Consider the following 15,573-nt stretch of genomic DNA (forward strand, 5'->3'; position numbering starts at 1 on the left):
TACTCACTCCTTTTACCCTCCTCTCTGAAAGAAGACCCCTCTCTCTTCATTCCCCCTCTTATAGCCTATTTGCCCACTTCACGCTTCTACTCTCAGGCAGAGAGTCTTCCCTCAGGCCCAGGCCACAGCGTTCTCCATTCCTACCACAGCCACCCTCCCTTCTCCCAGGTCTGCTGGCAGCCTAGGTGACTTCCACACTGATGTCCATGACTCAAGACAGCCTACCTTCACAGCTTTTTGATTTCCTGGTCTAAAAAATTGCCTTTCCAGCCTTATATCCAAGTCCTCATAATTACAAAGAGCTATTTCACCACTGAAATTTTAAATATTAATATTCCTTTTTTTTTTTTTTTTGAGACGGAGTCTCACTCTGTTGCCCAGCCTGGAGTGCAGTGGCACGATCTCGGCTCACTGCAAGCTCCGCCTCCCAGGTTCATGCCATTCTCCTGCCTCAGCCTCCCGAGTAGCTGGGACTACAGGTATGCACCATCACGCCTGGCTAATTTTTGTATTTTTAGTAGAGATGGGGTTTTGCCATGTTGGCCAGGCTGGTCTCAGATTCCTGGCCTCAACTGATCCGCCCACCTTGGCCTCCCAAAGTGCTGGGATTACAGGTGTAAGCCACTGCACCTGGCCTAAATATTAATATTCTAATCTCTGGTCACAACCTCTCAATTTCACAGCCTTATTCTATAGATACCTTTAAAAAAACATCAAACTATTAATCTTTCAAACTCCAATTTTCCTCAGTCTATCAAAGAAAGTCATAGTTGACTTCTTTGATGATACGCCTAGACCCATGGCGTATTCATCATTCAGCTGCTTTCTTGCTGCTACCTTCAATGTTTAAGCTCCTTTTTCTTTCTCCCAGAAACACTCAACCATGGATCCAACCAGATGCCCTCTCTGCTCCACACTTCTATGGAACCTCAGACTTGGCAATGCCTTCGTCAATGTTTGTTACCAACCAAAACATCCTTAAAGATCCTTACTTGTTAAATATCCTCCCACCCTCAAATAAGCTAATATCCTACTTTGTTAAGAAAATCCTGTCCTATTCATTTTAGAAGTAATCCCTTCAAATTCTCTTAGCCCTGTAGTGAAGAGACAGTGAAGACATCACCAGTTTAGTATCTTACTCTTGAAAGTTTTCCATTGTAAAATGTAATCCAAAGGAATAAATCTCTGATGGTAGAATTTCAACATAGCAGACAGCTGGTTCCACTATGAGTCATGCCCCATGGACAAGTCCCCTAATGAAGGTGATGCCTAACCCCAGAGCAAAACTACTTTTATGAATACTTACCCACATATTCAGGGGTACCCATAATTTCTCGGAGCTCTTCACTGTTCTTCAATATTCTTGAAAGGCCAAAATCAACAATCTTAATGTCACCCAATGGAGATTCGCTTGTCAACAGAATATTCTGAGGCTAAAAAACAACATACCCCCACAAAAATCAATACAACTAAGTACACAAAACATGTAGCCCATAAAACATACATTTCACCTGTGAAACTGAGACTGAGGAATTTAACAGTAAACAGTCATTTGTTAAAGAAATATTTTTACAATGTACTTCCTACTATGTATAAGGTAGCAGGCCTGTACTCTCTTGTATTTTCAGTCTTTTCCCCTACCCTGGCTCTTCCTCAGCATATAAACAGGTTTCTGTCCCCACCTCATGGAAACCATTCCCCATGACCCTGAATCTCCTGCAGGTAGTAGTATCTCCTACTATTCCCTCAAAACTCAGCTTCTTGAAAGCATGGTCAAGCACAATTGGTATCGTTTTCTCTGTCCAACTAAATCTCTTTTGCCCCCTCGACTGAATCTGCCTTCATTAAGGTCACAATAACTTCAATAATCAAAGACCCACCAAATCCCATCTGTGTCTTTCAGGGACTATTTTGCATGCAATGATTTCTGTAGCACTGGGCACTGTTAAGCATCCTTATATTGATGAAATTCCTCCTCGTTTTCTCCACCTTGGATCTCTTCCTTCTTCTACAGAGCCCTCACTATTTTCTCAATGTTTTCCTTCTGTCCTCCTTTTAAATATTTGTGCTGTTCAGGATCTCTCGCTGCATGGCCAACTCTTCTCCCACCACTCTGCATTCTATTTTGGAGCAATTTCATCTACTTCCAAAGCTTCAGCTGCCACTTACATACTGATGACTTCTACCCTAAGTTCTCTCCGGACTTGTGAGTGGGGACATGTGGGGTGAGGACACGTACAGTAATGGGAAAGAGCTCCCCAGAGCCACAGAATCAGTGGGGTTCATATCCGTGGAGTCATTTTTACCCAAGGGAAAATAACCTAAGATACTTTCACATAAAAAGACAAGTAAATATATTATGGACTAGAATGTAAAATTCATTGAATTTTTAAAACACGAAATTTGAAAGGAAAGTTTGTGTTTGCATTATAAAGAGTCCTCACTTAATGTTTTCTGACATTAAGAATATTTCCAAAGGTAAGCTGAGAAACATTGGTAAATTACAAATACTTCACTATAACACCCAGTGTTTTAAGATTGGGTCCCTGCTTCCTTTTCAAGATTAATTTCCTGTCATGGCTCCAAAGGCAATCTGTGCCCCAAATCAAACAGTCTGTAATCCCTAAATAAGACAGCTACTCCCACATCTCATGCCTTTGCACATGTACCGCCTTTGTTCAGGATGTCCTCTCCCCTTCTCTCCCTGACAGATTTATTCTCATCCCTCATTCCATGCATGATGGGTCTCAATAAAGCACCAATTCCTCTGTAAAGCCTGCCCTGGCTTCCCCTGCTCCTTCCAGGGAGGGCTTGATGGCTGCCCCATTCCTGCTGCACAGCATGGTGTATACAGCATGCTTACTCCATTGTTTGGTTAGCTGTTTGTTTCTGTCTCCATCACATTGGTCCCCTAGATGCACAGAATGAATGTTCACATTTCCTTTCCTTCCATTCATATTCTGCCCCTCCGTCTGACTTCTGTCCTCTCATTCCACTACAAATCACAAAATCAAGTGATATTTTTCAATGCTTTCTTCTGAACCACTCCCTTAGCAGTGTTTGACAAACCACTCCTTCCTTGTTTATATATTACTTTTCTCTTGGCTCTCACGACAAAACACTGTCCTGGCTTTCTTCCTATCTCTGGCTGCGTCTTCCATTTTCTCTGAGGGGCCACCTTCTTTTACCTGGTCCACTGGATGCTGGGTTTCTCAAGGCTTGATCTTGAGGCCTTTCCTCTTTTTACTCCAAACTCTCAGCTTACATGATCTGCACCCAAGGCTTAAATATCACCTACACCTTATGACTCACAATTTTTTTCTTTCTTTCAGACCTCTTCAACCAGCTGCTTACCTATTATCTCCCCTTTGATGTCTCAAAGGTACCTCAAATTCAACATGACCAAAAACAGACTCCTATTTTCCTTCCTAAATCATATTCTCCTTATGCCAATGACAGGTGTCTCAGTGAATGCTATGATCATCCCTCAGAACAGGAGAGAACACTAACAATCATCTTGGCCATTCCTTTCCTCCCCGCTCTTCCATTTAGCTAACATGTCACCATAGTTGATTTTAAGTACTAAATTCCAAGCATTTCTAGACTTGGCCTTTTCGTCTCCATCCACAGTAAACCAAAGCTACCTTTCTTGCTCTACTGCGATGGCCTCTTCAGTGGTTTGCTAGGATCCATTTTGCCCACACTGCAGCCAGGAGGTTCTTTTGTATTATATAAATTAGATCTGTTGTCCCCTTTCCTAAACCCTTCCACAGCCTCCCACTGCTCTTAGATAACCTCCAAACTCCTTTGCATGGTGTGCATGTCCTGAGGTCCAGCTTCTGCCGAGCTAGCTCTCCAGACTCATCATATGCCATGATACCCCTGGCTCCATGAAGATGGGTCCCACAGGACACTTTCCAGTCTCTCACACTTGCCATGCTCCCTCTCACAAGAGTGAATTTGTATATGGTACTCTCTCAGTCTAGAACACTTTTTTCCATTCTTTGCCTAGTCTCAACTTGGTGAGAAGGCCTAAGATGGCAGTGATGCAGATTACAATTTCCATCCATGAGAGGGGCTGCAATATGAAAAAGGAAATTGAGGCATAGATGGTCCCTCTTTTTTTGAGACGGAGTCTCGCTCTTTCACCCAGGCTGGAGTGCAGTGGTGCAATCTCGGCTCACTGCAAGCTCCACCTCCTGGGTTCACACCATTCTCCTGCCTCAGCCTCCCGAGTAGCTGGGATTACAGGCGCCCACCACCACGCCCAGATAATTTTTTGTATTTTTAGTAGAGATTGAGTTTCACCGTGTTAGCCAGGATGGTATCCATCTCCTGACCTTGTGATCCACCCGTCTCGGCCTCCCAAAGTGCTGGGATTACAGGCGTGAGCCACCGCACCCAGCCAGATGGTCCCTCTTTTTAAAAAGGATCTTACCTTCTACCCAACCACCGATCCTACCCTTTTCTATTATGAAAATGCCTGTAAGTTTATCAGGCTGAATTCAAAGAATGGGAAGAATCTACAGCTTCATGAGCACAGAAACCACAGTACTGATTAATCTTTTATCACTGTGATCAGTGCCAGCCACACATTAATATTGTTGGGTGAATGAATGGGAGAAACATAACTAAAAAAATTAAGAGGGTGTCTATTTTGTGTCAGGCCTGGTAGTAGTATAAATATAAGGAATAAGAACACCCTACTGTCAGAGTTTATAATCAAGAGAAAATAGACGGACCTGCCAGGCTCAAGTCACTCCTCTGTGAATTGCACTGTGAGAGCAATATATACAAAGTACTCAGGCGATAAATATATCAGAGTGATTAATTCTGCCCTGGAAAATTACAGAGGAGCTATGTGAGCAGACCCTGAAGGGTAAAAAGATTTCCTCATTTATTCAACAAATATTTACTGATTGCCTAATGAGGTAGGCCCTGGAGAAATAACAGAAAACAAGACACAAGTCCTCTCTTTTGGAGCCCTGCATCTTAATGGAGACAAATAAATACACCTTGGGTCGCTTTAAGCACTATGGGGAACTCAAAGCAGGGTGATGGGTGAGAGGGGTTGCCTGGGGTGTGTGCACGGGCATGCTACCTTTAGGGGAGTCAGAGAAGGCCTTTCTAAGAAGGCAACCTGAAGGAGGAGAGGATGATGTTAAAAAAGAGCCAGTCACGGCTCAGTGTCCTGGAGGGGTTGGGGTAAACAGGAGGCATTCCAGGCAGAGGGAAGAGCAAGTATAGAGGCCGTACTGCTGTGGAGCATCTGCAGGAAATCCTGTGTGGCTGGAGGACAGCACAAGGCAAAAGGGGTATGAGTGGTAGGAGGCATGAGGTTGGAAAGGAAATGGCTAGGAGATCACAGGGCTTTGTAGGCTATTCTGGAGTAAATGGCAGAAGGCAGGCCACATTTTCTTTGTTAATTAGCTTCTAGCTAATTCTTCAGGAAAAAAACACCTATGTAACATCATGACTATGAGTCCTCAGACTTTTCAAGGCAATTTTAATTTTAGTACGTTAATAAAATACTATAGTACAACAAAAGGGCTGGGCGCAGTGGCTCATGTCTTTAATTCCAGCAATTTGGGAGGCCGAGGTGAGTGGACTGTTTGAGCTTAGGAGCCTGGGCAACATGATGAAAACCTGTCTCCATCAAAAATACAAAAAATTAGCCAGGCTTGGTGGTGTACATCTGTAGTCCCAGCTACTTGGAGGCTGAGGTGGGAGGATCACTTGAGCCTGGGAGGCAGAGGTTGCAGTGAGCCGAGATAGTGCCACTGCACTCCAATCTGGGTAACAGAGTAAGACCCTGTCAAAATCAAAAAACAAAACAAAACAAAAAAACTATAGTAATTTTTTGATGACCACAAAATGTCAATTATTCAGGCAAATTCGATAGGAGGGGTTTGGTTCAGTGACACATATTCATAATTGAATGTTTTGCCCTTTCTAGTGCACACAAAATGCCAAGTGAAATACTGCTAGGGAAAATCTTCACCAAATCTTGAGATATTCTTGTGATTAGTAAACATGTACATTATATGAATGTTCTTAAATACCATTTGTTCCCTTAAAATAGTTTAAATGTTTTTCCCTTTTATGTGTGTACACTTTATATTCCCTGAGAAATGCTTTCTTTAGTTACTACGCAAAAACTAATTGGTTCGGTGGTAATGTTGTAAATCCTAAATTAGTGTGATCAAATTATTAAAATCTTCTTGTATGAGACGCCTAGGCCCTGTTACATGCATCTGTGATACACCAGTGTGACAGACTTTCTAAAAATGAAGTTAAACAACGGAGAGAGAGGTTGCTAGAAAAAACACATTTCTCATAAAATCAGAGCTATTTCAGGGGATTTCAGTTAATATTTATTATGTGGCCTTTACCAACTGTGCCCTACTTTGACCACAGGGCTCTTTTTAAAAATAGACTTTGCTCCTCTGAATAAAATATATGTACAATTACAGGACTATAATCTCTGTCTCTTCTTTGATAGTGAAATGTATCTACTTCCAATAAGCTGAAATACATGTCCTGAAAACAAAGCTAAGTACCTCAGCATTTACAATTTAGTTAAACTTCCTTTCTAGGGAATCCAGTTCATGATAAAGAAGTTGTGGCACATAAAACCTAGTTCTATTTAAAATGTATGAATCCCAGGTAGTAAGGGAGAGAAAGAAGCAAGGTCAATCAGTAGAGAGGTGATGACAGTGGAATAAGCAGAAAACCTGCAGACGGTCCTTAAATAGTGGTGGCTGTAGGGAAGTCTTTTATTTATCTCGGTATCTTCATCTTTGTACATAATCCATTTAACGTTTACTGAACAATCACCACTGGAGAAGATTTAGTGGCTAAGATCATTGTAAAGTTGAGGTTAACCTGCTCAATAAGGCTTAGGGTATTATGGACAGGGTTTTAAGGAACATTTTATCAGGCAATTAAAGTTCTAGTACATTAACTATTAAAACCCAGGTTAGAGTAGAGAAATAGGTAAATAATCCTGTCTAAATTAATTTGAGGGACTGTTTAGAAATGTTTTTGTGGCCGGGCACAGTGGCTCAAGCCTGTAATCCCAGCACTTTGGGAGGCCGAGACGGGCGGATCACTAGGTCAGGAGATCGAGACCATCCTGGCGAACACGGTGAAACCCTGTCTCTACTAAAAAATACAAAAAACTAGCCGGGCGAGGTGGCGGGCGTCTGTAGTCCCAGCTACTCAGGAGGCTGAGGCAGGAGAATGGCGTAAACCCGGGGGGGCGGAGCTTGCAGTGAGCTGAGATGCGGCCACTGCACTCCAGCCCGGGCGACAGAGCCAGACTCCGTCTCAAAAAAAAAAAAAAAAAAAAAAAAAAAGAAATGTTTTTGTTACCCCTACTTTCAAGTAATATACTGATGCTTAAATTTAAATCTCATACGGAAAGTCCCAGCTTCTGGCCACTTTTTTTGAAATTAAGTTTTAGAAATTAAGGTTTTAATTAAAAAAAAAAAGTTTTTGAGACAGGATCTCATTCTGTTCCCCAGGCTGGAATGCAGGGGTGCAATCTCAGCTCACTGCAGACTCGAACTCCTGAGCTCAGGCAATCCTCCTGCCTCAGCTTCCTCCGTAGCTGGGACTATAGGCACATGCCACCATGGCTGGCTGAGTTTTTAATTTTTTGTAGAGACGAGGTCTCGCTATGTTGCCTGGGCTGGTCTCAAACTCCTGGGCTCAAGTGGTCCTTCTACCTCAGCCTCCTGAAGTGCTGGGATTACAGGTGTGAGCCACCACACCTGGCCTTCTTCTAGTCCACTTTTAACCATGAGCATAACTGGGTGGAAAAATTAAGTGATAGAATCCTAGTATAGTTGTCCCTTGGTATCTGGTGGGGATTGGTCCAGGGACTCCTTGCAGATACGAAAATTTGTGATGCTCAAGTCCCTGAGAGGAAGTGGTGTAGTATTTGCATATAACCTAAGCATATCCTCCTGTAAACTTTAAATCATCTCTAGGTTACTCAGAATAGCTATTATAATGCCACACATCACCTCATTTGTATGGATTCAATGAAATACTTGGTGGGGGGCCAATTCAAGGTTAGCTTTTTGGAACTTTGTGGAATTTTTTCCCCCTGAATATTTTCAACCTGTGGTTGGTTGAATCCATGGATGCAGAGGGTTGACTGTACTAACACTCCTGAAAGACTGAACCAGTACACCACCATTTGAAGAAAAAAGAGCAATGGATTTTAAGACCAGATTTCTTTGTGCTATTTTTGGTCAGTCCTCCCTCCCTTGGACAGGACTAAAACCAGGTCACTCTATTGAATGACTAATTCACCAAATTATTGAGACTGTTTTGGTACTTTTAGTTGGTTTTGTTCTGACTTTGCCAGAGTTGTTGTTTCTCAGATTTGCAGTTTCTGCAACATTTTATATATTTAATGAATGGGCTTTCTCTTAATCATGGTTGTCTTTTCTATTTTTGTGGATTTATGGACTCATACTTTTACAGACTCCTAAATCTGTATCTGCTACTCCCTCACCCACCCCAAGAACTTTCCCAGCTCAATTTAAGATATTTGGCTGAGAGTCTTCAGTGAATCAGTCTTTTGGCAAATTGATCATTCAGGTTTTGCACCAAAGCCAAACAGTGTATTTCCCATAGTGTCAATTATATCCTTAAAAGAAGCAACTATAGGCCGGGAGCGGTGGCTCAAGCCTGTAATCCCAGCACTTTGGGAGGCCGAGACGGGCGGATCACGAGGTCAGGAGATCGAGACCATCCTGGCTAACACGGTGAAACCCCGTCTCTACTAAAAAATACAAAAAACTAGCCGGGCGAGGTGGTGGGCGCCTGTAGTCCCAGCTACTCGGGAGGCTGAGGCAGGAGAATGGCGTAGACCCGGGAGGCGGAGCTTGCAGTGAGCTGAGATCCGGCCACTGCACTCCAGCCTGGGCGACAGAGTGAGACTCCGTCTCCAAAAAAAAAAAAAAAAAAAAAAAAAAGAAGCAACTATAATAGTTATTTTAACTTCCAACTAACTTCTGTCACAGGGACAGGAGTTTCCCATTTTAACCAGCATGGAGACTAAATAGCTTAATAATTCAAAATTACCATATATATTGGGATTATCAGTTTTTAGAGAATGAAAACATAGTATATTTAGCTTTGAGGCAATGTGGGAAAATAATTTCTTAAAAAATAGCCTAGTCTTTCAAGCTCTTCTAGAGACCAAGAGTCAGCATTATGAGCACACACTGTCGAAGACAGAGGACAGCAGACTCACTTCGTCCAGACTCACAGAGGCCAACTGGAAAGACCTTTTAGTAGAAATCACTCTCGCCTGCATAGCTGCCATACCAACCCATCTCTGTCCTCTCCCTCCAGTAGCTGACTCACAGACATGTCTGACTGCACATGGAGGGGCAAAAAGGCAGAAGGAAGGCTGAGAACCCTTTGGACCACTTTGTCTTCTACTTCCTTTGGGTCGAGGAAACATGGAGAGTCCAGTTTTCAACATCAAAGGCCCATCATCATCATCAAGGCCTCTACTGAATCTGGAAAGAATTCTACACCAAGTGTATTAGAGAGAAAGGAATATGATACTGAATGTACTGAGGAGAAAGGGATATAATTTCCTTGTGTAAACACACACTTAAAGTTGGTATTCAAGAACTTAATATTCACCTTTGATACTCTCAAGTGACATCAAAGATCCATGACACATGGTGTTGACAAGCTGTTTGACTTGCTACTTAATTAGTTCTTGAATAGTCACAGGTTGAACTGTCATAAGCTGAAAGCTCATTTCCTATAGGTGCAATGCTATTTAAATTGGGGTTCTGTTCCTGGAAGTCCATCATAAGACTAGTAAAACATCATTAAAAAATAAAACAGATACACGATTTTGCAAAGTTAAGAGTATAAAACCAAACATGAAAGAAGTTACAGCATAAACATTTATTTTGGGAATTCCTCTGCACAGCTAATACCGAGGCTTCTTAAAGTATCAGCCCCAGTGAAAGTCTACTGCAGAGACCATCTCTTCCTGGTAAATGTTCCTGAGGGAAGCAAGGTGGAAATTTCTTGCAGCAAGGATCTTTGAACTTCTTATGCATATGACAGACTGAAGGGGAAAAGCGAAGTCCCCACCCAAGCTGTGAAAGGTTTTAACTAGTTAACCTTGAGCATTAACATCAGGCCACCTCAGCATGTGGGTGTGCACATGTCCACACTCGCTTTCAAAAAATGCCACTGTATACCATGTGGCTCCTGGGTCCTTAGTGTCCATTTTAGCCATGGTATTAAAAAATTAATATCTTTGAAAAAAGATAAATGTGTATAAAATGAATTTACATAGGCATCTTTCAAAAGAGAACAAGAAAACTTCCAGATTGTTTTCTTTTCCGTGTATTTTTCTGTAGGAAGCCAGCAAATTTTTCTGTAGGAAACTAGTATTTAAAAAGAAACTACCTTTCCACCTAAATTCAAAAGGGACATTATCAAGTTTGCTTTAGAAGTCAACCTCCAGATTACATACACTGTATCCTCTTTTTTTTGTTTTGAGATGGAGTTTCGTTCTGTCAGCTGGGCTGGAGTGCAGTGGCGCAATCTCGGCTCACTGCAACCATCATCTCCCGGGTTCAAGCGATTCTCCTGTCTCAGCCTCCCAAGGAGCTGGGATTACAGGTGCCTGCTACCACTCCCAGCTAATTTTTGTATTTTTAGTAGAGATGGGGTTTCACCATGTTGGCCATGCTGCTCTTGAACTCCTAACCTCAAGTGATCTGCCCTCCTTGACCTCCCAAAGTGCTGGGATTACAGGCATAAGCCACCACGCCCAGTCTGTACACTCCTTCTTGAGAGTGTGCCTTCATGCAATAAAAATTAGGCAGTTATTTATACAGTATTAAATATGTACATATATGAATTTATATTTATATAGTATGACTCTATCTATCTATCTAAATAAACAAAGGTATTATGGAATGTGCCATATAGCAGTTTTTATTTTTTTTGAGACGAAGTCTCGCTCTGTTGCCTAGGTTAGAGTGCAATGGTGCAATCTCAGCTCACTGCAACCTCCACCTCCCGGATGCAAGCCATTCTCCCCACTTCAGCCTCTGGAGTAGCTGAGACTATAGGTGTGCGCCAGCATACCTAGCTAACTTTTTGTATTTTTAGTAGAGATGGGATTTCACCATGTTGGCCAGGCTGGTCTTGAATTCCTGACCTCAAGTGATCTGCCCAGCTCAGCCTCCCAAAGTGCTGGGATTACAGGCATGAGCCACCACAACTGGCCATATAGCAATTCTTTTTTTCTTTTTTTTTTTTTGAGACATCGTCTCACTCTATCACCCAGGCTGGAGTGCAGTGGCACGATCGCGACTCACTGCTAGCTCTGCCTCCTGGGTTCACACCATTCTCCTGCCTCAGCCTCCTGAGTCGCTGGGACAACAGGCTCCTGCCACCACGCCCGGCTAATTTTTTTGTATTTTTAGTAGAGACAGGATTTCACCGTGTTAGCCAGGATGGTCTCGATCTCCTGACCTCATGATCCACCTGCCTCAGCCTCCCAAAGTGCTGGGATTACAGGCATGAGCCACCACACCCGGCCCTGGCCATACAGCAATTCTGGCCTGAAGTTTAAGCATCACTTTGCCCTACCTTGAATCTGAAACTTTAGGGTTGTGGCCTAGCAATTTATTTTAACGAGCCCTTCCAGGTGATTCTGATTCACGTCTGGGTCAGAGAACACTGCCATAAAGCATCTACTTTCTGCTAGAGGGGATATTATAGCAGATGTCAATCGTGGTGTGAGATGACCCTGCAGTTCACAATGGGAAAGTTTTTTTGGGGTCAGTCTAGAGGCTTCAGCCTTCTCAGGTTACCATCCTTCCTAACCCTATTTCCTCTCGCCAGTAAGGCCATCTTTGTAAATGGAATAAACACTAGGAACTAGGGTCGCTGCGGCATGTTCTCTCTTTGAGGACTGTTTCATTTTCCCACAGTTTCACCTGGACTTGATATGAAAGTAACCATCAGAAAATCAACAGAAATCTTAAACTTACTGAAAGCTCATTTCCTATAGGTGCAATGCTATTTAAATTGGGGTTCTGTTCCTGGAAGTCCATCATAAGACCAGTAAAACATCATTAAAAAATAAAACAGATACACGATTTTGCAAAGTTAAGAGTGTAAAACCAAACATGAAAGAAGCTACAGCATAAATATTTATTTTGGGAATTCCTCTGCATGGCTAATACTGCCATGCAGACACCTGCAGGAATATACTAAGAATAATCATAGTGGACCTTTACGGTCTCCTGGGCATCCCATTCTCTGTTCTTTCAGAAAAAGAACTGGTTTGAGAATCCATCCCTTCTCCACTCAGTCCGCGTAAAGGTTAGGATGGTAGAAAGGGTTATACCTCCAGAGTTGGAGCCTATGACACTGATGACACTGGCATGGCAAGCCAAAGCCCTACACCCATCAGCACACTTATTAGTTCCAGATTGATCTACGCTGGTGTAATCAGAGTGAATCTCAGAACTTTGGACAGAGCTGTAAGTAGAGACTGACTTTCGTGTTGTCTCCGGGTAGTTGCAAGGCTGAACAGCAGCATCTACTTTATTACCATCTTATTGTCATTCAAAGAAGGCAGAGCTGAATGCTGGAGAAAAACTGAGTACTAGCAACAGTTTTTGAGCCCTGAATATTGTCATAACTGAAGCTAGAATTATCTCTGGACTTGTTTGCCACTAAAATTTCCTTGTTTTGCTTACCCTGGTTTCAGTTGGCATCTTGATCACTTGAAAGGAACATCACTGATATACCGTCCTTTGTTTTTCCTTCCTTCCTCTTCTCTGCCTTTGACAATTTTAAATTAGAAATCTACCTGCTTTAATCTCTTTAATTTTCTCATTTATTTACTGCTGCCTATTTTCCAAAACACTGTTTCTCGAATATTCCTGGCTCAAAAATCATCTATGTCTTTATGACATATGAAACCCCTAGAATCCAGCCTTTTCCCAGCTTTTAATATCTCCTAATTGATCTCTCAATTCCAGTGAAATGATTCCATTTATTTTTTTCCCAAACACATCACAAATATTCCTGACTCTTGTGAGGTAATTTTCTCTTACTCTTCTCAACTTACCTAAATCCTAACTTTTCAAAAGATCTAGCTCAAGTTCTATCTTGTCATATTCTGAGTTCCTTTCTTTGGCATTGTATTATTATGTATCTTTTCATGTACACACATGTGCCTTATCTCCCTGATAAAACTAACTGGCTAGAGGATAGGAGTAAAGACTCAATTCTAATATCCTTGTTAGCTAATAATACACAAACATGAAATATGTTTGAATAAATCACTGTTAAATATTTTATGTCTTGAATGTCATTCTTTAGCAATCTCAAAATTGTAAAGTAATTTGAACCTTACCTTCAAATCAAGATGAACTACATCATGAGTGTGTAAAAAGTGAACACCTTCTAGAATCTGTCGCATAAGTCTCTGAACATCTTTTTCTTTAAAGGCTTCCTCTCTGTCTGCAACACACTGGTCAAAGATTTCACCCCCAGCAGCACTAGAGAAGGGCAAAATTAAAGTAATATATGACTCATAAGAAATGGCAAACACTTACACCAAAACTACAAAGTAAATTAATTACAGTCTGGCAGTAACGGTATACCTTTTCAAAAAAATGTATTTTTATTTTGAAAAATAGAGACGGGACCTCACTATGGTGCCCACTATGTCTCAAACTCCTGTGCTCAAGCGATCCTCCCACTTTGGCCTCCGAAGGTGTTGGGATTACAGGTATAAGCCATCGTACCCAGCCTGTATAACTGTTAGTATGGATTTGACAACCTGAATCAAAACACAGTATAGGCTGAGCCAACTCAGTCCCAAGCAGCTCGAGATGCACCACAATGTAATGTACAGTTTACTAAGCACTCTGCACATATAGGCCACAATTTGCTGATAAAAGAACTTTGTTCCTCAATTGAAATAAAGAACTGCATTTTGGCTGAAACAGTTTCTTAATCGCAGTTTATTGTCATCTGAGTCCCTCAGCCCATTACTATCAATTTACATAAATACAAGGATTTCTTTACCTAAATTTTAAGAGCAATTAGTCTCTTTACACATAAAGTTACCCATTCTTGCTTTTTATTCTTTTTCTTTTTTTTTTTTTTTGAGACGGAGTCTTGCTCTGTCACCAGGCTGGAGTGCAGTGGCGTGATCTCGGCTCACTGCAACCTCCGCCTCCCGGGTTCAAGCGATTCTCCTGCCTCAGCCTCCTGAGTAGCTGGGACTTCAGGCATGCACCACAACGCCTGGCTAATTTTTTTGTATTTTAGTAGAGACGGAGTTTCACCAGGTGGGCCAGGATGGTCTCGATCTCCTTGACCTTGTGAGCCACCCGCCTTGGGCTCTCAAAGTGCTGGGATTACAGGCATGAGCCACCACGCCCGGCCCCATTCTTGCTTTAACAAATGATTCCCTCTTGGTTTTCTCAACAATTTAAGTAGTTTACATAAGCACAAAATATACTGCTAACTACAGTTTTGTGAAAATGTTCAAGTATGTATTTCAAATATAGACTATTATAAGAAAATTGAGGCCAGGCACAGTGGCTCATGCCTGTAATCCCAGCACCTTGGGAGGCTGAGGCAGGCGGATCACCTGAGATCAGGAATTCGAGACCAGCCTGACCAACATGGAGAAGCCCCGTCTCTACTAAAAATACAAAATTAGCCAGGCATGGTAGCATATGCCTGTAATCCCAGCTCCTCAGGAGGCTGAGGCAGGAGAATCACTTGAACCTGGGAGGCAGAGGTTGCGATAAACCGAGATCACACCATTGCACTCCAGCCTGGGCAACAAGAACAAAATTCCATCTCAAAAGAAAAAAAAAAAAAAAAAAAGAGACTATATTCCTCTCGGTACAACATATAATCATATAACCCTGTTTAACTGTGGATTTTACCCATTAACTAAACTAAATACCATATTAACTAATATCACTAAATGGGATCTCACTAAAGAACAATCTGAGATGTTAAAAGCATCTCTCAAGTATAGTAAATATAATATTAACTATTTTACATAAAGTACTTTCCTTCACATGGAAGCTAAAGAAGCCCTATAATAGCTTTGCTTTTTCTATCTTTAACTACAGCAACATTACTTTTTAACCAAAAAATTTCACTGGGAAATTAATTAAAAGACTGTTAACAAAGTTTTGCACAAAAACTACTTTTACAAAAAAACATTTAGAACTTTAAAATTTCAACTTTCTAGTGGTCCTTGGAAAGTTATGAGATGATTATCTTTTGACCAACATTATTCAGAGCTATATAACTGATGTTTAGAAGCTAACAGTAACTGAGTTTCCCTAGCTGCCTGTACCTTGGCTGTATCATAGCTTCCCGCCTCAGACCAAACACTGTTTTTTCTATCTAAACTAGCATTTCCATTTCTGTCCTGCTCTGAGGCCCAGTTTGGATCTTCACTTTCTCATTATTCAAATTCAACAAACCATCAAATACGTTAGGCCCTATATTCCGTCCTAGAGA

General features: G+C 41.7%; 1 protein-coding gene across 3 annotated transcripts in view; it reads right to left on the minus strand.

The window, feature by feature from the left end:
* The window catches only part of STK17A (serine/threonine kinase 17a), a 44,924-nt gene that overhangs the window by 4,114 nt on the left and 25,237 nt on the right, over window positions 1-15,573 (minus strand). For all 3 annotated transcript variants that reach the window (XM_005549722.4, XM_074035178.1, XM_015447494.4), the window contains 2 exons: window positions 13,433-13,577; window positions 1,307-1,433 (listed from right to left, as the gene is read on the minus strand). In XM_005549722.4, coding sequence (XP_005549779.3) covers window positions 1,307-1,433; window positions 13,433-13,577 — 272 coding nt within the window. The remainder of the gene's footprint in view (window positions 1-1,306; window positions 1,434-13,432; window positions 13,578-15,573) is intronic.

Source organism: Macaca fascicularis, chromosome 3 (genome assembly GCF_037993035.2).
Source record: "Macaca fascicularis isolate 582-1 chromosome 3, T2T-MFA8v1.1".
Taxonomy (NCBI): Eukaryota; Metazoa; Chordata; class Mammalia; order Primates; family Cercopithecidae; genus Macaca; species Macaca fascicularis.